The following is a 23,809-nucleotide window of genomic DNA, read 5'->3' on the forward strand; positions in this document are numbered from 1 at the left end:
ATGTGGCAGGAGCTGATGGTGACTGAGATGGCTGAGCTGAACTCCCAACTTCCTTTTCCAACTGTATGAGGGCAGCTCGAATAGCAGCTGAAGTCTCTAGGGATGTGCCTGATGAGGATGTTGAATTAGTGTTCATTGCCATATGAGCATTACCCTTCTTATTTCTTAGTTTTGCTGGGACCAAGTGAGGATGTAGCTTCCAACAAGTATCTTTTGTGTGCTTGGGTTTCTTGCAATGTTTGCATACCAGATACTGTTTATCTTCATTCTTCCGATCCCTTTCTGAGTCACCCCTGGCTTGGGTTTAATAGCTGTCAAGGCCGGGAAAGAGGGTTGAGGCTGCATCATGACTTTCCTTCTGGTCTCTTCACTATGCACCAGGGAGTATGCTTGAGAGAGGGTCACACTATCTCTTGTCAATATCTGTTGTCGCACAATGTCATATTCTGAATTCAAACCAGCCAGAAACTCAAATACTCTATTCGTCTCGACTTGTTTTCTGTGAGTCTGTGCATCTTTGGGACTCTCCCACTCAAGGGTCTCTAGATGGTCAATCTCATGCCACAAGGATTTCAAGGTAGAGAAGTAGACAGAAACTGGCTTCTCTCCTTATTTAAGGCTGTTCACCTCACACTTCAGTTCATAGGCTCTGGCAACATTAAGGGGTTGGAAATATGTTTCTTTCACAACATCCCATATCTCTTTGGCTGTCTTTGCCCACAAGTAATTTCGGTTGATATGTGGCTGCATAGAATTACACAGTCATGCCATAACCAAATAGTTCTCTTGAACCCACTTGGTGTATGTTGGGTCCTCCCTGGAAGGTTCTTTCACATCTCCCAAGAGGTAACCCAGTTTTCCCCTTCCTCCAATAGCCATCATGGCTGATTGCGCCCACTTCAAATAATTTGACCCATCAAATCTCATAGTTGTAATCTGAAACCCGGTTTCAGATACACTACCATAATTGTGGTTTCCAAAACTACTTTCTCCCTGACCCTTAAACTCCATCTTTGATCAAGATTCAGTGGCTACAAACTGTTAGAGCAACTATACCAGAAAACAGAGTCAAACAAACAAGTCTGAAATCTGATCCGAAACCAACACAAATATGATCTGATCTGAAATCTGATCTGATCCGATCTGAAACCAACCCAAATCTGATCTGAAATCAATCGCCTATCACAGTATATGCAAGAAATCAACTCAAATCTGATCTGAAATCAATCGGCATGCACAGTATCAGGCAGCCTATCAATCTGAGATACTATTTTCTGAAATCACTACTGTGGGGCCCACTACTGCAAGAGCAAAGTTAGGGTTTCAATTGTAGGTCTGAAGTAAGTGCTTAGCTGCACTCTCCAAGCAGTTTGCACAAGTGGGACTTGTCGTAGGGCAATATGAAACCCTAAAAACTAATCACCTTTGAAAAGAGGGTGGTTTGGCCCAACAGTCAAACCCTAGAAACAAACTTAAACACAGTTCAGCAAGCCAAACCCTAGAACAAACTTGAACACAATTCGGCTCCTCTTTCTAGATAGGTCCAACCTATCTCGACTGATTGCAGTCTCTGAAACTCAGTAAAAAAAAAAACTTACTTATGTACTTCGGTTTACTGTCTTCTAGGGTTACCTGAACCCTAACCTTCGCTGCCTCTTCCTGATTACCAACTCTCTGCAAGCCGCAGCAAGTCTTCAACTGCTGCGAACCTCTCCTGGTAATCTCCAAGATTCAGCCACTGAAAAACTTCTTCAAAGCTTCCAGCCGTAGCTAGTCCTCTTGTGGTCGGTTGGACTAGACACACATGAGAAGCCCTTGATAGGCTCTGATACCAATTAGAAGATCAAGACTGTAATCAGTCTTGAATCCTAATAGGTTTTAGGTTTGCAAAACAGAAGAAAAAGAGAGAGAAAGGAGAGAGAATAGAAGAGAAACAAGAGAACACAAGTTGTTGAAAGGAGGGACAGATTCTTACTAATTTGCTGCCGCCACTCTCTTAATATTTATAGGTTATGTTTAGTACATAATGGAAAGGACACATCTGCCCTTGGTACTTGCATAATAAATAAAGTAAATAAAAGCTGAAATAAATAACAACTGAATTAACAAACTGACTCAAACTGTCACTACTATAACTGAAACAAATAACTACACTGCTGTCCTACGAACACAGTGGGGACCACTGCAGTGGGGCCCACATAAGTGTTCTCTACAATCTGTAAATGGTTATGTAAAATATCCAACAACTAATTAGTTAATGTTATCAACCACTTAATTATCTTTTAGGATTCATGCAGATAACATTGTCAAGCATGGTTTTCCTCTTTAATTATGTGTCATTTTATATCTAAGGAATTTCCAGGTCTTCCTATCATTCATCATGGGAAATTAGGTGGATGAATTATAACAACCACCTCTGCATGTGTTGTGCTTGAGAAGGGCATGGTCTGGATTCTGTGTTACCTGATGTGGTGTTCAAATGTACTTGCAGGTTTGTGGATTTGATCTCTTGCGCTGTGAGGGACAATCATATGTTTGCGATGTTAATGGGTGGAGCTTTGTAAAAAACTCTTACAAGTAATTATCTTCTAACTTCTTTATTGACTCACCCATAATTTTGGATTATGCTTTCATTGTTGCAACATGTTTTCAAATTTCCATCTATATACGTTGGTACAATACATATCATGTCGTTATCTAGGAGTGTGGAAATGACATCACCACATGTTGAATATCGTTGACTAAGGCTCTTAAATTCCTTTTCTGTTTATCCATTCATGTTCATAGGCATCTTAATCTATACCCCTCAGCCTGTAGGTAAAAGTGACAGTATCCCTGCTTTAATCTGCTTGTATGCATAGATGTATAAGAAGGTATCCATATCTGTAGGAGAGCTGATTCTACAAAGAATTACTAAACACACCACCTCCAACTAGAAGCTCGCAAGGTACCAGAACCATCTAAATCTGAAACAATTATGTCAGGTCACAGACTTTGCGTACCATTGACAGGCCTATGCTGAATCCATATCTTGATGCCTTCAGTTGGGGCACTTTCATATATCCGTTTGAGCTGAAAACTTACAATATTTAAACAGTGTAAGCGTACTTGCATCAAATTTCAGCCAGATTGACTAAGGTTTTGTAGATAGGGTTGTATTTTATTGCTTTTTTATAATATTACTTTTCTTTTTTGAGAAAGGGTAACTATTTCATTCAAGAAAAAAAATGGAGACGTACATGAGAGGATGTATAGCAAGTAGGGATAATCAACAAAAAACACAAAAGCCCCCATCTATCAAAAAGAAAGAAAGAAAGAAAGAAAACACAAAAGCCCCATCAACAATCAGATACTCCATTTGTCTATTTGCATTTACACTATAGAAAAAGTTCCTATAGAATCCTGATTTAGCTAAGTGATCAGCCTTGTGGCTAAGTTGATCAGTTCTCCTGGGATCCATCTGAAATAGCAACCAAGATGAGGAGTCAGCTCTGAAATTTCTACAAGGAAGTGCTTTCAAGTAATCATTTTAGAGTGGTGTGTTTTTTGATATCCAAATTGAATTGAACCCCTTGAGCCACTAGATTAGCTAATTTGAATGCTAGCAGTTTAGCTAAAGAAAGTCTTTGCTGGAGGAAGTTGTACTGGGGATTTTCTTTGCTGGGTTGGCAACTTAATATTATTGGCTGTTTCTGTAGGGGGGGGTGCATTTGCAAGGTCATTGTCTTAATCCTGTTACTTTTCCTATAAAGTGGAAGTTTAAGTTATTAGTATTTATTATATATATTAACTATAGATTGTCTTCTTTTTCTAAGTATAGGTATTATGATGATGCTGCATGTGTGTTAAGGAAAATATTTCTGGATGCCAAGGCCCCTCATCTTTCTTCAAAAATTCCACCAACCCTGCCATGGAAGCTGAATGAACCAATCCAACCTTCTGAGGGATTAACGCGTCAGGGGAGTGGAATTATTGGCACCTTTGGACAATCGGAGGAGCTACGATGTGTAATTGCTGTCATCCGCCAGTAAGATTTAAATGTCCTACTGCTTTTTTACTTATTTAAATAGCACTTATTCTGTCACTTCTTAGTCACGTTTTTCCTTGGCAGTGGTGATCGAACCCCCAAACAGAAGGTCAAGTTGAAGGTTACAGAGGAAAAGCTGTTAAATTTGATGCTAAAATACAATGGTGGAAGGCCTAGGTCTGAGGTGCTTATTTTCTCTTAATCCTTATCTCGCTTTATCCCATTTGACTTAAAATTTCCTTTCTAATCTTTGTTAATATGCTGTCTGCTTTCTTTTTTGCAGACAAAACTTAAAAGTGCTATTCAATTGCAAGATTTGTTGGATGCAACACGAATTCTAGTACCGCGTACAAGGTATACATTTTAAAACCAATATGTTTGTTCTTTTCTGCGTAGCAGATGCATTTACCATATAAATGTTGTTGGTCACCTCTTCTTCTTCTTCTTCTCTTAGCATGAGATATGCATTATATATCTGCTGTACATTTTGGCTGGGCTGGAATGATGTTTTTTTCTAGATAGGCAAAAGAAAAAAAAAAAGGAAAGAGGGTTGGGGGAAGAATTCAAAGAGAATTCCTTTGGAACACTAAAGTGGAAGAAAGAAAGTTTCATTTGGTGAAGTGGGATTGGGTTTGCAGCTCAAAGAAAGGAGGGTCGGGGATTATTCAATAGAGCATTTATAGGGAAAGTGAATGCGGGGGTTCAGGTTGGAAAATAAGCATCTTTGGAGAAAGTAATTGCTTGAAAATATGGGGTGGTCAGCTTTGATTGGGATTCTGGAGAAGTAAAATCTACATATGGAGTTGGTATTTGGAAAGGCATTATGAACTTTCATTCTGCAGGATTAGGAAATCTATATTAGATTTTGGAATAGATTTTGGAGAATGATTAGGCTGGATTAGGAAATCTATGTGAAATATGCTCAAGACTCTACAGTTGAAGTGAGAAAACTATTTCAATCTTCCAATGCTATGAAGCAAAGTTTTAAAAACTGACCTGGAACTGGAACTGTTCTTGTCACCAGTTTCCGGGTCGACAGTTTGACCTTATAGTCCAAATGGACAGCCTGTTCTAATGAAAAAAAAATAATAATTAAAATAAAAAAGGACAAAACCGTTGAACGGGTCAACGGTCTGACAGCCTGGGTCAGCGGGTCACTGACCAATTCAACGGTTTTTGGCCAAGGACCGGGTTTGGGGTAAAATGGAACTGGTTGCCTGGATGGTTCCCAGGCTGAACGGTCCGACCGTCCTGGTCAACAACGGTTTGAAAACATTGCTATGAAGTGAGTCAAGTCCGATTTTGTGGTGCCCTACGTTTAGAAGATTCTTGCCAGATAGGCAGGTGGAGGAATGTCTTCACCTACTTTCAAAGCATCAATTGGTGGATATTTTTCCTGACAGATAGATTCAAGATGGTGGAAAGAATGCAGAAATGGTCTCTTTACATGAAGCCCTTTGGCAAGGAACCTGGTTAAACAAACTGTTATTAAGGGTGTTTGGGGTAACCCAATACCTCCAAGAGTTGAAGCTTTTGCTTGGCTGGTGGAATTGAATAGCATACTTAGTAGGATCACTTAAAAGAGCAGATGTTTGCAGATGGCCAACTGGTTCTACTTGTGTGAAGCTTTTGAAGAAGACGTCTTGCATCTTTATGTTCACTGTCCTTTTACAAAATTTATTTGGAGTTGCTTTTTTTGATTGTTCAGAATAAATACTTGGAAACCTTGCAGTCCCGATGATTTTTTTTTTCCTGTTGGCCATTTTTTCAGGGCAGTAAGAAGGCAAAAATTTAATGGAGCTGTATTCCCTTTGCAGCTTGTTGGGAAGTGTGGAAGGAGAGGAATGGAAGAGTTTTCCAAGGCAAAAGTAGACGCAAGAAGAAGCTTTGTTTGGAGATTGGGAATTGGCTGTTGGATTGGATTTTCATTTTACCAGAATTTGGCCAATTTTAGAAATGGATGAGGGGATTTATTAATATGTATTGTCTTTTTTATATGTAAGTTGATTTCTCATCACCTGGTGTCTTTTACTGATTTTTGAATGGTGAAATCCCTTCCTGCCATCTATATATAGAGGCCTTTATTATAGGACCCACAACTGAGAACAAATGGAGGCTCCTTTGCTATAATACCCTGTAAAAGGATCATGCCAGCTTTGAGGGACTTGGTTACTAAGGAGGTGCAAGGTCAGAGAGGAAATCTGCTGGAGACAGAGATCATTATTTCAATGAAATAAGGAGGGTGATAAAAATACTCAGTTCTTGCACAAATATGCAAATGGGAGTGGATCCTTTGGAAGCTTGGTAAGGTAGGCTCCTTTCTGTAAAAAACAAGATCTGATTGGGGTTTTCTCTTTGGAGAAAGATAAGGAATGGAGGTTTGGGATTGGGTTGCATTGCTCAGAGGAATACAGCTCTTTTAGGTAACTGATCTGGAGATTTCTGAAGGACCCGGACTCCCTTTGGGCCTCTATAATCCATAACAAATATGTGAGTAATATTGCTAGGGGCAGCTTTACTTCAGTTAGTAGGTTCTCCACTGCCAATCCCTGGAAAGGTATAATTCAATTGCTTTCCCTTTTCTTTCCGTGCCTTCGGTTCAGTTTAGGAAATGGTAATCAAATAAGTTTCTGGACGACCTTTGGTGGGGCCCCTCCCTCCTTGGAGTGTCTTTTCCCAGTCTCTTCAATCTTGCCTGTGATAAACATGTGTTGGTGTTTTCTACCCTGATCAGGGAGAATCTTGGATTGGCCTTTATAAGGTCTTAATGATTGTAAAGCTGAAGATCTATCTTCCCTGCTTGCTTGTTGTCTGCCAATTTTTTAAAGTCATTCGGTCTTACCCGGACAGAAGGATATGGTCTTCTACAGCTCCTCAGCTCCTTTTTTTCTCTGGGAGGCAGCTTGTGGTAGGCTGAATACCTTGGATATCTTGTGATTCTTGCAAAAGAAAGAGATTGGCCATCTCTGTTTATTCCCCCCATGTATGCACTTTGTGTTATGAAGATGGTGAATCCATTGGTTGCCTTCTAATTAATTGCAAGGTTGCTCGTAGTGTTTGGCAATCCCTTCTCGATTTATGATGGCAGCTTCCATTGGGCCCCTTCCAATTCAGTTTGTGACTTTATTTTTCAATGGAAGGATGGATAAGTGGGGAAAGAGAGGCAAGATTTTTAGGGAGGCTGCAGTTCATGCCACTATGCGGAGTCTTCGGGAAGAGAGAAATAAAAGAATTTTTTAATATAAATTCTCCTCCCTTGAAACTCTTGAGGGAAATACTTTGGTTCTTCTCAAGCCTTGGATGTTGTCCAATAAAGATTTTTCTGGTATCAGCTATGGAAATCTTGACAGAAACTTGGTTGAAATTCTTCATTCCTCTCCAGTAGTAGGATGGGGAATCCAGGGCCCTCGGGTATTGGGGGGGTTTTACGAGATGAGAATGGTAATATAAGCTATGTTCTCTAGCTCAATTGGAGTGGGGGATTCGTTGAGGGCTGAGGTGTTAGCAGCCTTGGAAGGGGTACAATGGGCTAAAGACCTAAAGGTCAAGAAGCTGATTGTAGAGGGAGATTCTGTGGTGGTAGTGAACTGGTTGAAAGAAGACAATTCTAAGCTCTGGAATTACAGTAATGAGAAGAGAAAATTCAAATGGTTGTCCAAGAATATGGTAGTTCAGTGTAACTGGGTTAAGAGAAGTGCAAACTCATTTGCTGATGGTCTGGTTAGGCAAGGAGTGAATAGGATTTCTGGGTTCTGGGCTCAGTTGTAATTGTTTTGTTCTTTTTCAGCTTGGCACTTATCCTTTCCCTGGGGAGTTAAGATACTTTAGCTCCCCTTTTTTCTAACCTTATTACTATTTAATGAAATCCGTTGTTATTGATAAAAATAAATAAATAATCTTCATTCCTCTCTGATGGACCCACAGTTTTTCCTCCACTTTCTCTGAGACCAGAAACTGTCAATGTTTTGAGATTTGATGGCAGCCTCAGAAGATCCAACAATTTACCTTTGGTGGCAGGTATAGGTGGGTTTATTTTGAGGCCAGATGGGAGCTTTCTTTGGGCTTATAGTGGCCCTGTTTCTGCTGCTGATGCATTGGAGGCTGAGGTCAATGCGATGCTGGTTGCTCTTCGTGTGGATAAATCTCTGCATTTGGATTCTATTATATGGTAGAATCCAAATGAAATCTATGATATTGCAGCTTCTTTTCGTTGCATCTTTAGATGGATCCCTAGAATTTTGAATTGTCAAGCAGATGCTCTAGCTAAAGCTAGGTTGGAAAGGGATATTTTGTGTAGTGTTAAGTGTTTTCATTCTTGAGTGGGCTTCTGTTCCTTTTGTTTGAGGCCCTTGCGTGCACATTTTCGCATGTACACCCTTCCCTTTTTTGTCTAAATGAAAGTTACCTCTTCTCAAGGAAATAATCATTACACCCTTAGACTGACAACCCAATCCACCAACAAGGTGACTCCTTGCCTATGTTATATATAGGTACATATATATAGATATATAGATAGAGATAGAGTACGGTTGTAAACCTACTCAGTGTGGAACACTAAAGTCATGAAAACTAACATTTAGTTGTGCCTCCTTGCCTGCCTCTATCTCTACCTTTTGATGTGTCCCCACCTCTTGTTTGATCTTGTCTTCCTTAAATCTTGTGAATTAATTCCTCTTCCATGGTTTGGAACCCTGAGGAAGTATCACATTCAACCTTACATTCCTTGTTGGTTTTCAAACTCTATTTTTTTTATCAATAACAGGAACATGCAAGTAGGGTTGGGGGGGGGGGGCTTCGTTCATTAATGTAAGGCCACGTGCCTTCATCCTCTTTCCCTAACCAACCAATCTCCACTTCTGAGTCTCCTTTGATGATCAATCTGTTAATACTGACTACAACTTCCTCTGTCCTGAAAACTCCACCAATCCCTAAAGGCCCAGGGTTACCCTCACTGCTGCCATCAAAATTCAACTTAATGAAACCTTTCATATGAACATGGTGGATTCCATGAAGGAAGAGAGATAATTCTACTTGGGGCCTGCTGAAACTGCAACTTCCTTCCAACTATTCGGCAGAGCCACCGTAGGAATATCATCAAATAGGTCCACTGATTTTATCTGATGAACCACCCTAGCAGTAATCACCTCAATAATTACACCAAGGAAGTGAACACTAGCAGTCTCAATAAAAGTTTCTGTATATCCTAAGGAAGTAAATACCAAATGACAAAATGTGCGAAAAAATTGGTTCCAAACTGAAGATGTACAACTACAATGAATACACAAATGATTCATCATTTCTGTATCAAATTAACCCACAGTCCAATCTGCAGCATATCTGTGGGGATGTTGTGCAGAAATTGGAATGGATTGGGTTCATGTGGTTAATATCATTAGAAAGGATCAATAGGGCCAATCCACTGTTCTCCCATACCCAATCATAACTGCCATTACCTTCATCATCCTTGAGCATTAAAAAAGTTTAATCATCATTGGTAATTTGGTACTTCACTTTATGCATCTCAGAGCCTATCTGATTCTAAGAACCATAGAAGTCAAAACTGGTTTGACCAGGAAAGGAGGCTATTGGCTTTCCTAGAAATAGGGAATAGGATAGTTTATAGGAATTTTCTGTTATGCAATGTTAATAATGCAATCAAGTTTCTTTTCAAGGTTAGTTGATTTAGGCATATTGGTTCATCAACTTGTACACTGATGGAAAATGAACTCTAAATGTCTGATGGTAATTGAGAGTTTCATTGAGTCAACAATCCCCCCCTCCTCTCATTCAACAAAACCATCAAAAGCTCTAGCAAACCTTATACTCTCCTATGAGGTTTTATAGCTCTAGTTTTGCTCATGGATGCAGACACTTCCTAAGTTATTTTTTTTTTCTTGTGATTTTCTTCATAGTTCTGTTTAATAAGGTTTAAATCCTTTCTTACTGTAGAGTTAATATTTGGTTTTATCTGTCATCACAAGTGGGCATTACAATACCATGAGATAAGAGTTGATACCAAGGAAAAGCCTTATCTCCCCAAAATTCCATGCTTATCATCTTGGCAAATAATAATAACAGTTGATATGGACCAATGAGTATCAATACATGGATGATGGATCTGGGTTTTGAAAATTCAAGGATATCAAAATGGTGGGTTTTAGGGGAAACTAGAATTTTGTCTTGAGAAACAGGTCATTATAATCACTGTTTAATTTTTTTATATTTTAAACTGGTTTTGATCTGTTCTCTTTACGGATTTATCCTTTGGCATGTATGAAGTATAACACTAAGAAATTGTCTCACTGTCTATCAGAAGAATATAATTTTGTTAATTATGAAACAGTTTCTTACAGGAGATTATGGTTTTGATATTTTAGTATTTCATCCTTCTCTTGTTTCTTCTTTTGTTTCCATGTTTTGTAGATCCAAAGGATTTATCCTTTGGCATCCATTTTCATTTTGTCAGAATATTATATGTGTTTCTTTTCTTCCTTTGTGCACCATGCTATGCTTTGTTTCACCATGTCTCATAGAATGCTATAAAATTTTAGGTCTGGTCGGGAAAGTGATAGCGATGCAGAAGACATTGAGCATGCTGAAAAACTTCGACAAGTTAAAGCAGTTCTTGAGGAGGTTCTCTTATAATTTTTCATTTTCTTTTGTCATATCTTGTATGACCATTATTTTTTTCTTTGTTTATATTCTAATTGTTTTTTATAACATAAAACTTTATTAGCAATAGAAATGTAAGAAAATACAAACATCAAGTCTTTTGGAAAAGAAAGATAATAATAAAAGTGCACCTTATAGGAAGGCTAGTAATTTAGATGTGGAAGAAAGAAAAGAAACTTGGAAGAAGATACCAAGTTTCTTTAAATTCCTATACCGGTGTGAATTTTATAATTTTGATCAATTCAAGCTTTTTCTAAAGGTTATCTGATAGTTTTTGTGTCATACAAATATGTTTAACCATTTTGAAAGATCAAACTAGTTTAAAGAGTCTTATCTCAAAGTTTTTGAATTTGGAAAATTTTCAGGTTGCAATCATATCACTTTTCTTGCAGTCCAATCTTTAAGAGGTCAATAGACTAAAAACTTGTCTAGTGACTTGATCTTGGTATTATAAGTTTTTTTCTCTTTTTTTTCAATTGAAAATTACCAAGATGTTATTCATTGGGTTTATTCAAGAGTTGGTTTTGGTTTGTTTATTTCTAGTAAGATTATTAGTGGCTACTTTTAGTTGTTTTAGGAGTTAGGTCCATATTTTAGTGTCCCTATGGGATATTGCTTGATCAGATCAAATTCGAGTGTTGCATGATCCTATCTGCTAGGATCTGATTCAATTATTTATAATTACATAATATTTTTTATTTATATGTGAGTATCGTCTATTGGACCCTTTTTAGAATTTCAATTTAAAGCTTTTTAGGGTGAAGTGGCATTTGGGAGTACGTAGTGCAACTCCTCTAGGGTCCAACCATTTCCATCTTCCCCAACCCAAGGTTTAAAATGTTGATGTCGGTGGAAATGTTAGCCATCCAAATATAAGAAACATGTTGGAAATGTCAGAAATATTGTAAAAATTATAAACATGGTGGAAACATTTTGAAATATGCAAAATATAGAAAGATGTATTATGAAATGATAAAAGAAGCATAGGCACACCTTTTTAAATTATTATCTTGTTGCAAATCATTAAACAAAGCTAAGAATACGTTCTAAAGTTGCCCTGTGAACTTCAAGATTAACTCATAAAAAATGTAAATGATTGTAATAGATCAACAAAATAATGCATTATACAAACAAAAAAAACTAATATTTAACTTCATGTTTGAAGTGAATATTGAGCTTGCTCAAAGTGGTAGTCATGTAAGTTAGGTGGACAATAGCATTGTTACTTAACATATTTACAATAGTGTACCACCTTACCTTATAATATTATCTCTTGGACTCTACATAGTACTGGTAGTGTCAGTGGGGAATATGTTGATTCTAGTAAAATTTCATGTCGCTACCTATGGAACTAGAAATGGAAATATTGAAAGAATGGTAGGATCCATCTAATGGATACCATGAAGGGTGCGGAATGGGTGGGCGAATTTCAAAAATTTTCCTACCTTCTCCCAACTGGGAATCATATTTCCTAAATTTAGAATACAATATTCAAGGATTCTACTTGAACCATAGTCAAACCAGATCTGAATCAAAAGGGAACAGGAAGGATTATACCTGATCCGGAGAAACAATATCTCCCAAAGTTGGTGTTCACGCCCAAAGAAGATACCAAGATCTGCTCCTACTGAAGATGACACAGCTGTGGATGGAACGGAACCAGCAGGGTGCGTCCTACACACTGGATCCTTCGCAAGAACCCACTGGAAACTCTGAACACTGAATCCTTTTCAGTCTTTTCTGCAAGACTGATGTCAAGAACTGATTTCTTGACTTCTTTCTCCTACAAAGATCGAATCTTGCAAGAGGGGATGGCGGCGGCTGGAGGATAACTCCTGGGACGAAGATGGTTGAACAGCTTTTCTTCTCTCTAGAGTTTTTGAGATCTAATCTCTGTATGCAGAAGACTTTCTTCTCTCTTTTGGAAAAACTTGGTTCGAAATCTGGTATATTCAAATTGGCTTTCTCCTCCTTTCTTCTTGATTAAGAAATCCTCCTGATTAGGAGTTATCCCAATCCAAATCAATATTTGGATAGGGGATAATCTTAATCCTATCTACAGATTAAGTTAATTTACTCTTGATCTTATCAGGAGGTTACCAGATTCAAATCTATTTTGAATTTGGTCTCCCATAGTGAATAAGGTCAAAAGCCCAATCCTTTTACTAACAGCAATCTCAGATTCGCCCCTTAGATGGGTGATCATATCAGCCCAGCTCGTAATGGGCTTTTGGCCCATTAAGTGTTCAGTGTTTAACTAGTTTCCAATCTGCTGCCAAGTTGGGCTTCTTTGTATGGCGTGGGACCCAAGCATTGATCTACACACCAACCACATGGGTTCGGCCCAGCCTTTATTACAAGGCCTAGCCGAATTCACTGAAAAACTCAGTGACCCCTTGAGCCCATCACATGGACCCTATGGGCCCAACACTTATATTAAGTGGTCCCTGAGCCAAGCCATCTTATAAAAACCCAGGGACTGTGAGCAGGTGCAAGATTAGCCCATCAGGTATTATCCTAAATGGTCTTACACTTAACCTCTCAGCCCATAATGATCAAGCACTGCCCGACAAGAGAAGACCTCTCCCTCGGCTGCAAGGAACAGTGCCGCATTCTCTACTCACATGGATCCCAGGAATTAAAACCTTTTGCAAATCTTTTTGAAACCGTACATATACACATATATATATTAATTTTGCAAAACAAAATTCCAACGATTGAAATCAACTGCCGGCAATTTGGTTTCCATCAGAGAGAGTGCATTCCTGATCATTACCATTGTCCGACAAAGGGGCTGATCTTGTCACTATGATCACTCACTCAGATGAATTCTCAGGTTGCCCCAACTTGTCCAGGTTTTGACCCTCACTAAGGATCTCACTGATCGACATATCAAAGACAGCCCGATCCAACACCTAGTGAAGTGTCATAATCGAGTCCAGGGGTCAGGTGTAACTTTCCAGTTTTGCCCATCTGTCTCCAAGGTCTAGGGAAATACTGGAAATCTGGTCCGGTTCAAGGGTTCAAGCAATCCCATACTGCATGTGCCTTGGGTCTTACTCTGATGGCCGAGACAAGCTATCCCAACACTTGGTGGCACACCAGTATCAGCCTTGGCAGGATAAATCTCCCCAGACTTATCCAATGGCTGTGAACATTTAAAACTAACACAATTCTCTATAAGTGTCCAGTTTTAGGGTCTTACACAGAAATATACCAAACAACATGAATCAAACATGTACTTTGTTTATTTACACTAAATATCAAAAGTACATCAAAACGGATTGAAGCTAAGGGCATACAAAACTGTCTAACAAATATGTCATGGAAACTATTTGTTGTACTCCACATAGTGCAAGTAGTGTTCGTTGGGGAAATGTCGATTCCGGTAAAATTTTGTGTTACTACCCGTGAAAGTGTAAATATGTCATGGAAATATTAGCAAAATTAGGGACATTTTAAACCATGCCCCAACCTCTTTTTCCTCAAGTTTTTAGAAATTTGATTGTCTCAACCTTGTCCATTAGTTCCTCTCCCCTCTAGACACTGTAAGTATTACCATTGATCCTTTAGGGAAATTAGGGACATTTCATTCTCTTGATTACTATGGTTTTCCTTCACACCATTACTCCTTTTCTGCTGTCTTGTCTTCCATAGATATTCCCAAGTCTTCCCAACAAGCTATGGCTATTCCGTATTAGAAGGAAGTTATGGATGCTAAAATCCAAGCCTTCATCGATAATGACACATGGTTATTGGTTTCTACTCCACTAGATACTTCTATTATTGGTAGTAGATGGGTCTACTCTGTGAAGCTTAATTCTGATGAGAGCTTTAATAGATATAAAGCTTGTTTGGTGGCACAAGAGTATAAACAAGAATATGGAATCGACTACAAGGAGATATTTGCCCCTAAGACCAAGATGACCACTATACGTATGATCTTGGGCATGTTTGCATCCAAGCAATGGGACGTCCATCAAATGGATGCCAAGAATGCCTTTTTACACGGGGACTTTAAGGAGATGGTATTTATGAAGCCACCTCTAAGATAATGTGACAGTTCTTTTATGGTTTGTTGACTTAGAAATCTTTGTATGGTCTTAAGCAAGCTCCCCGAGCATGGTTCAAGAAATTTTAAACTGTCATCATTGATGCAATGTTTTATTCCTTATTCATATTGAGGAAACCTCAAGGAATCGCTTTGTTGCTTTTGTATGTGGATGATATTCTTATCACCAGGGATCCAGTGTTGGCATTACCTCTTTGTTACAGCTATCTAGTTAATCCTTCAAGATGGAAGATCTTGGACACCTAGCCTATTTCTTGGGCTTAGAGGTTACTCATTCCTCTCATGGGTACTTCATCAATCAACGAAAATATGCTCTTGATTTTATGAAAACTGCTAATCTGACCAATGATAATCATGTGGATGCTCTTGAGATTAATCTGAAACTTTCTAAAGATGATGATGAGATCATTCCTGATGCTACACTTTACCAGCAGCTTGTTGACAGTCTCATTTATCTTACTATGACTCGATCAAACCTCTCTTATATTGTTCAAGTGGTTAGTCAATTTGTGTCTTCTCCTTGGCTGTCACATATGTCTGCAGTTCTCCGAATTATCCACTATATACATGGTATTCTGTCACATATGGCTGTCACTTATGCGGATGTTGATTGGATAGGGTTCCTAGATACTAGACGCTCTACCACAGACTCGTGTGTTTTCTTAGGGGATTCTCTTATCTCTTAGAAGTGGTAGAAACAACAAACTGTCTCAAATTCCTCCAAGAAAGTCAAATATGGAGCTATATCTTCTATCTACAATGAAATTGTGGCTCTGGTCTCTATTTCATGATTTAGCTTTTCATTGTCTTCTTCAATCCTCGTTTATGCAGATAATGTCAGCACAATCAAGAGTGCCTTTAATCCAGTTTTTCATGGGCGGACAAAACATATAGAGGTCAATTGCCATTTTGTATGTTCAATTTGTTGTTCGACACATCACTCTACCCCGTGTATCTTTTGTATTATAGTTAGTAGATCTCTTCACCAAGACTATGACACGTGCTCATCATCAATTTCTAGTGGACAAACTGATGCTTGTTCCCCGACATCAGTTTAAGGGAGGGGTGTAGAGATTCTGTGGGCTGATTCCTATTTTTCTTATTGTTCCTTTATTATGAGCTTGGGAGTACACTTATATCATATATGATATGTACATATAACTATCTTTGTACAGCTTTATTTTTCTTGTATGAGAAGGGCACAATGGTCCTTTCTCACCTTTTATATCATTTGTGTATAAGATTTCTTTTTTGGGCATGTGTGACATTGTTTCAGTTGAAAAACAGTCCTAGAAGTAGGGACTATGCTAGAAAACAAAGAAAAACTAAAAAGAGAAGATTAGAGAAGAAGAGAGAGAGAGAGAGAACTGCAGCAAGAAGGGTTAGAGGATGAGGAGTTCAAACTAAACCTCCCTCTAACACTCTAATACTCTTTTATTAAGTTAATCTTTTAGTAATTACAAGAGAGGTCCTTAGTTGGACAAGAAATTACAAAAAAAGGAACATAGAAGAGTATGGGCCCAGAATAAGGCCCATTACAGAGAAAACATAAAGATAATATATAGTAACAGCCTATGGGCCATTCGGCCCATCTTCTCTACACTCCCCCTCAAGCTGAGCATAGATGTCAATCATGCCCAGCTTGCCAGTGTCATGATGAAACCTTGTCTTGGAAATGCCCTTGGTGAGAAAGTCTGCCAATTGTCCTTCAGAAGTAACGAATGGAAGACATACTTCTCCGGAGGAGACTCTTTCTCGAATAAAGTGTCTATCAACTTCAATATGTTTGGTTCGATCATGTTGTACCGGTTTGTGAGTAATGTTGATGGCAGCCTGAGTATCACAGTACAACATCATGGGTTTGTCATGATCAATCCCAAGTTCTTCCATTAAGGACCTTAGCCACAACAATTCTGAGACTCCATGTGCCATGGCTCTATACTCTGCTTCTACGGAGGATCTAGCCACAACAGATTGTTTCTTACTCCTCCAAGAGACAACATTACCAGCCACCAGACTGCAATATCCTGAAGTAGATCTTCTGTCATCAATATTTCTAGCCCAATCAGCATCAGTATAGGCTTCAAGTTTCAGATGACCATGCTTGGTAAATAGGATTCCTTTCCTTGGAGAGCCTTTCAGATAGCACAAAATCCGTTCTGCTGCTGCCATATGAGTATCTCTAGGAGCGTGCATGAACTGACTAATGCAACTGACAGCATACGCAATATCTGGTCTAGTCATGCACAGGTACAAAAACTTCCCAAGAAGTCTCTGAAAAACCCCTTTGTCTTCCAACAAAGTTCCATCTGTAGCTGAAAGTTTGTGACTCATATCAATGGGAGTTGCAGCTAGTCTTGCACCTAGTTTTCCAGTTTCAGACAACAAATCAAGAACATATTTCCTTTGGGAAATAAGAATCCCATGCTTGGATCTGGCAACTTCTATGCCAAGGAAGTATCTCAACTCCCCCAGATCCTTAATCTCAAATTCTGTACGGAGGAAAGACTTAAGAGCCAGAATGCCTGAGGCATCATCACCAGTCACTATAATGTCATCAACATACACAATGAGATACACTGCTAGAGATCTACTTTTCTTCACAAACAAAGTATGATCTGACTGTGTCTGAACATAGCCGAATTTAACAAGTGCAACTCTAAATCTCTCAAACCAGGCTCTAGGAGATTGTTTAAGACCATAAAGAGATTTCTTCAATTTACATACCTTTCCTTGCATATCTTTCCCATACATCCCTGGAGGAAGATACATGTAGACCTCCTCATGTAAGTCACCATTCAGAAATGCATTCTTTACATCTAACTGATAGAGAGGCCAATCAAAGTGAACTGCCAAAGATAAAAGAACCCTCACAGATGTCATCTTGGCAACAGGGGCAAAAGTCTCCAGGTAGTCGATCCCATATGTCTATGTGTAGCCTTTTGCAACAAGTCTGGCCTTTGTACCTCTCAATAGTTCCATCAACCCTATATTTAATGGTAAAAACCCACTTGCACCCAACTGGATCATTCCCTTCAGGCAAATCCACCACCTCCCAAGTACCATTTGCATGTAGAGCATTCATTTTGGTCTCCATGGCATCTCTCCATTCTGGAATCCCAAGAGCTTCTGAGACAGACCTAGGAATGGGGTTAGAAGCAACAGAAGAGAGATAGGCAAAGTATGAAGGAGAAAGCAGGTCATAAGAAAGGTGTTTGGAAATGCAGTGTGCAGTACACTTCCGCTTGCCTTTCCTAACAGCAATGGGGACATCAAAGTCTGGGAAGGATGATTCCAAAGGAGCTGAAGCAGTACCTGTTATCTCATTTGTGATTGGGAATGTATGAGCTTCATCTGTTGAAAAGGAAACTACTTGCTCATTCCTGGATCTCTGCCTTTGATACACTTTGGGATTATGGATAGGACGAGGGGGTAAAGAAATAGGGGCACTAGGACAAGAGGTATGAAGTGATTGATCCTCCTTTGACTCATTTGGTGAGGATACAGGTTTGTCAAGAGACTCAACTGGGACAGGAAGAGGAAGAGCAAAAACTTGTGACAGACTCTCCCCCTGTGGACAATGTCCATCCTGAGAGGAACCATAAAAAGGAGAAAGTTCATCAAAGGTAACATCCATAGAGACATGCCGGGTGCCCGTCTTTGGATCAAAACAACAGTAACTCTTTTGTGTGGGGGAGTAACCAAGGAAGATGCATTTGTGGGCTTTTGGTTCAAACTTATGTCTTTGCACACTTGGAATGTGAACATAGCAGGTACAACCAAACACATGAAGAGGAATTGGGAAGAGATCCTTGTCTGGATGAAGAAGACAGAAGGGGGATTTAAACCCTAAAACCCTGGATGGCATACGGTTTATGAGATAGGTAGCAGTAAGTACAGCATCACCCCAAAATCTTGTGGGAACATGTGAGGCAAATAAAAGGCTCCTTGCAACTTCAACAATATGTCTATTTTTTCTCTCAGCAACTCCATTTTGTTCAGGGGTTCTAACACAGGAGCTTTGATGAATAACCCCCATGTCAGAGAGATACAAGGATAAACTCTTCTCAAAATACTCTTTTGCATTGTCAGATCTGAAAACCTTAATTTTGGTATCAAATTGAGTTAAAACAAGCTCATGAAATTGCCTCACAAGTCTTGGGACTTCATCCTGGGATTTCATTAAGTATATCCAAGTGAATCTAAAGAAGTCATCAATAAACAAGATAAAATATCTGTAACCCCCCATAGAGGATAAGTGGTATGGCCCCCACACATCAGAGTGCACAATATGAAAAGGAAAAGAGGATCTTTTCCTTAAACAGGGTAATTTTTTCTACAATGCTTTGACAACTGACAGGACTCACAATTGAGACTGGACACACTGACTCCCTTAAACAGTTTTGGAAACAAATGGCTTAAAGCAGAAAAAGGTAAATGACCCAACCGACAATGACTCAACATAAGTTGACTAACAGACTCCGGAAAAGTAGAACCAAAAGCAACATTCTTGGGATGATCAAAGCATTGGCCAGGGGTGTCGAGCAAGTATATTCCATTCGCTTCATGGCCACTCCTAATCACCTTCTGAGACTTCAGGTCCTGAAACACACGGTGAGAAGGGAAAAAGGTACACAACAATTCAATGACTTGGTCAGGCTACTTACAGATAATAAGTTGGTATTTAATTTAGGCACATGAAGAGTGGAAGATAAGAGTAAGGAGTCTGTAGCCTTGACAGTTCCCTTGCCGGAAATAGGGGCAAGAGAACCATCAGCTAAGGTGATTTTGTCACGGCCAGGAAGTAAATCATATGAAACAAACAAAGTGGAAAGGTTGGTCATGTGATCAGAAGCACTTGAGTCTATGATCCAAGGGGTTTTGTGTTTACCTGAGGTGGATGCATGGTTAGCGGAAGCCCTTATACCTGAGTGAGCAAATTCAATGGTGGCTGGACTTCCAGAAGGGATGGATGATGAAGATACACCTTCAAGTTGACTGATCATCTTTCCAAACATCTCATATTCAGCTTTCATGGTTGCCAACTGTGCACTGGTAGACTCAACCTCTGTATTTGTGCTTGTGGCTACATGTGCACTTCCTGTCTTTCTACTATCATTCTTCTTCTGGAATCTGATAGGTACAAGATTGGGATGCAATTTCCAACACTTGTCCTTTGTGTGTTTCGGCTTCTTACAATATTCACACACCACCTCCTTCCTTCCTGTGCCACTGTGAGCTTCTGTAACCCCTTTGGGTTTAATTCCCACATTTGCAAAATGATCATTGATACCGACTCCTTGAACCTGCACTTGCCTCCTACTTTCTTCACTGCTGACCAAAGTATATGGTTGTGACAATGAAACATCTTCCTTGGACAAGATGTTTTGCTTTGTAATGTCATATTCAGAATTCAGCCCTGTCAAGAACTCAAAGACCCTATTCCTTTTAACCAATTTCCTGTATGTTTCAGCATCCTTAGGGGTATCCCATGTCACAGCCTCTATCGAATCAATCTCTTTCCATATAGATTTTAGGGCTGAGAAGTATGCTGTAAGTGACTTCTCCCCCTGTCTTAGATTCTTCACATCACTTCTCAGTTTGTAAGCTCTTGCAACATTCAACTTCTGGGAGTAAGTTTCTACAACACTATTCCAGATTTCTTTAGCCGAGTTCATCCATAGATAATGTTGACTAATCTGTGGCTGCATTGAGTTCACAAGCCACCCAATCACTGTGTAGTTTTCTTGCACCCATCTCTCATAAGATGGATCATCCTCTGGAGGAGCTTTCTTGCTCCCAGAAATAAAACCCCATTTTCCTTTGCTACAAATATGGATTTTCATTGATTGTGACCAAACCAAGTAGTTGGTCCCATCAAGCTTGACTGTAGTTACAGCTAGCATAGAATCGGTTGGGGTTCCCAAAATCTGTCCATATTCAGCAGCATTCTTGTTTTCAAGGTTTGAGAAATCCATCATGCAAAGTTCGGTGGTAGTTCTTTCATTACTGTTTCAGCCTTCAAAGGACACCCAACAAACCTCCAATCACAAGGTATTTCAGGTTCCGAACAGCCGTTGTCCCAAAGAGAAGAAAAAAAGGGCCACAGTCCTTAAGAGACCTTTTGTCGAACACTCAGTGTGCAGTTTTCAAAGTGTTCAGTATAGGTCCAAGAAGAGGCTGGGATGAAGATGAGACTAGTATCACTTAGTTTTAGATCAGTTTCAACAGCTTCCCAATCCAATAATCAGCCGAATAGCATTTACAAAACAACCCAGAAATTTCTGAGTAGAATCAGTCCAGCAACAGTGGGCCGAATGGAGGTGGGCTTTAAATGCTTTAACAGTCCTCCCAAACAACAAAAAATAACCCAGCAAAGAGAGTCTCTGGTTTGAACTATAAACCAGGCCGAACACTTGTTCTCTGAGATAACTTCGAAATCCTTTTTCTCTAATTTCAAATTAGGCTAAACAACTTGTTCTCTGATTCTTCCTGGTCACCGAACCCTTCTCCAAGTGTATAGAAACTTGGGCACCCTCCAATGACCTCCAAGAACCAGGCGGATGACTGTAAACTTTCAGCCCTAGAATCTCCTCATGTAGTTGGCTGAACTAGAACCACATGAGGGACACGCCAAGCAATGGCCTGCTCTGATACCAAGTTGAAAAACAGTCCTAGAAGTAGGGACTGTGCTAGAAAACAAAGAAAAACTAACAAGAGAATATTAGAGAAGATTAGAGAAGAAGAGAGAGAGAGAAGATTAGAGAAGGGTTAGAGGATGAAGAGTTCGAACTAAATCTCCCTCTAACACTCTAATACTCTTTTATTAAGTTAATCTTTTAGTAATTACAAGAGAGGTCCTTAGTTGGACAAGAAATTACAAAAAAAGGAACATAGAAGAGTATGGGCCCAGAATAAGGCCCATTACAGAGAAGAACATAAAGATAATATACAGTAATAGCCTATGGGCCATTCGACCCATCTTCTCTACAGTTTCACACCCTATTCAAACCATTCTCTTCCTTGTTTGAACTGTGTTATGTGTTAGAACTTAGAGGAAGAACTGAAGAGGGCATACCCCCTATTTAGAGAAAGGGATAAAAAAGGTACAGAGCCCCTGTTTCAGATCACCAATGATAAGGGGAAAAAAAGCTGAAAAAAATATGCAAGAAAGTTAAGAACAAAAGGAGGTGGGGCCCTTGTTTCAGTTCAATATATGATTCTAAAGCTTGGGGAAAAGATAGAAAAAAAAGGAAAGGAAAAAATTGGGCATAGCCCCTGTTTTAAACCAACAAAAAGAAAGAAAACAAAGCATAAAATGAAGATGAAAGGAAGAAGGATAGCTGTTTGGTTTTGCAGTTGCATCTGCAGGTGTGACTGTGTGAGAGACTGAAAGTGAATTGAACCAACTCTAAGCTCTCGGAGTCTTGCCTCTTTGTTGTGCTATTAAAAACCCTAGTAGACAACTCAACAAGACAATGATCAACTATTTTGTTACATTTTAGTATTCTCATCTCACAAGTGAAAATAAAAAATGATTATGTGTTACAGGTTCTATTGTAACTTGTAAAACCAACCAATAAATGGGAAGGACAAAAAAAATAAAAGATTCTAATGTAATTTGAAATAGGTTCTAAGCGACTGGATACAGCTGCTGCTGCGTGCCATACATACATGCATGCATACATATTTCTGATGATATTTCACTTTTGAGTAAAGTTTGAATTAGCACATTGCATAAATGAAATGGCTCAGTTTCATTTAAGTTGGATATGTTTTCTAAATTGTTCAGATCATCTTCATTGATATGAATGTCTATGACAGTTTGAGCATCCATTGATTCATTCCAATTAGGATGATTATCATTTGCTATTAATAATGTACTAATTTTAGGAATGTTATACAGGGTGGGCATTTTTCTGGTATCTATAGGAAAGTCCAACTAAAGCCATTAAAGTGGGTTAGAGTTCCAAAAAGTAACAGTGAAGGCGAAGAACGCCCTGTTGAAGCTCTGATGGTGCTTAAATATGGTGGTGTTCTTACTCATGCTGGAAGGAAACAGGTGATTAGTGATTAACTAAGGCAATCTTTTTTTTTTTTTTTTGTAAATGTCGTTTTATCATCATCATCATCACCCATGCCTTACCCCAACTATATGGCGTTGGGTACATGAATCATGTTTCGCCAATCCACTGTTAGATTATTGGTGCTTAAATAATTTCTTACTACTTGTGGTGATTCGTGGGGATTGGGAGAGAGAGAGAGAAAGAGAGAGAGAGGAAGAGAGAGGTACGGTTGAGAGAGAAAAAGCATCTACTGGCAGCCGCCAATTTTCTATTTATATTAACTTCATAAAAGAATCTTAAATTACAAGTATGCCCCTGGCGGCATATCCTAGAATCAAAATAATAAGAAAAAAGAAAGAAGAGAAAACAAGTAATTGTAATTGTAACTGTAACTGTAACAGCATATATTAAGTAAGCCTTACAACACTCCCCCTCAAGTTGGGCTGAAGATGTCTATCATGCCCAACTTGTCACATAACTCATTTTGCCGCGAGCATAGAAGCCCCTTTGTAAGGACATCAGCAAGTTGTTCCTTGGAGTTGACATAAGGGATGCAAATTTCCCTTTTTTTCAATTTCTCCCTTATGAAGTGTTTATCAACCTCAATATGCTTGGTCCTCTCATGTAGGACTGGATTGCTGGCGATGTTTATTGCAGCCTGTTGTCACAGTAAAGGGACATAGGACTATGAACAACAACTCCAACCTCCCCTAGAAGGTTCTTTAGCCAAAGGACTTCAGCCACCCCATGTGCCATAGCTCTATATTCAGCTTCAGCACTTGACCTTGTTACCACACTTTGCTTCTTGCTCTTCCAGGTCACCAGATTTCCTCCCACAAATGTGCAATACCCACTAGTGGACTTTCTATCATCCACAACTCCTGCCCAATCAGCATATGCAAAGACTTCCACCTTTAGGTGATTGTGTTTACTGAATAGTAGGCCTGTTCCTGGATATTTCTTCAAGTATCT

At 39.2% G+C, this 23,809-nt stretch overlaps 1 protein-coding gene across 16 annotated transcripts in view; it reads left to right on the forward strand.

Annotated features, from left to right (window-relative positions):
* The window catches only part of LOC148863031 (inositol hexakisphosphate and diphosphoinositol-pentakisphosphate kinase VIP2-like), a 188,248-nt gene that overhangs the window by 89,711 nt on the left and 74,728 nt on the right, over positions 1-23,809 (forward strand). For 11 of the 16 annotated variants that reach the window (XM_088975882.1, XM_088975886.1, XM_088975883.1 and 8 more), the window contains 6 exons: positions 2,492-2,577; positions 3,821-4,027; positions 4,112-4,211; positions 4,311-4,381; positions 10,579-10,660; positions 22,678-22,833. In XM_088975882.1, coding sequence (XP_088832008.1) covers positions 2,492-2,577; positions 3,821-4,027; positions 4,112-4,211; positions 4,311-4,381; positions 10,579-10,660; positions 22,678-22,833 — 702 coding nt within the window. The remainder of the gene's footprint in view (positions 1-2,491; positions 2,578-3,820; positions 4,028-4,111; positions 4,212-4,310; positions 4,382-10,578; positions 10,661-22,677; positions 22,834-23,809) is intronic. The other 5 variants (XM_088975890.1, XM_088975894.1, XM_088975889.1 and 2 more) reach the window with 1 other exon arrangement.

This window comes from Nelumbo lutea, chromosome 3 (genome assembly GCF_056320005.1).
Source record: "Nelumbo lutea isolate HS-2025 chromosome 3, American lotus-T2T, whole genome shotgun sequence".
Lineage (NCBI taxonomy): Eukaryota > Viridiplantae > Streptophyta > Magnoliopsida > Proteales > Nelumbonaceae > Nelumbo > Nelumbo lutea.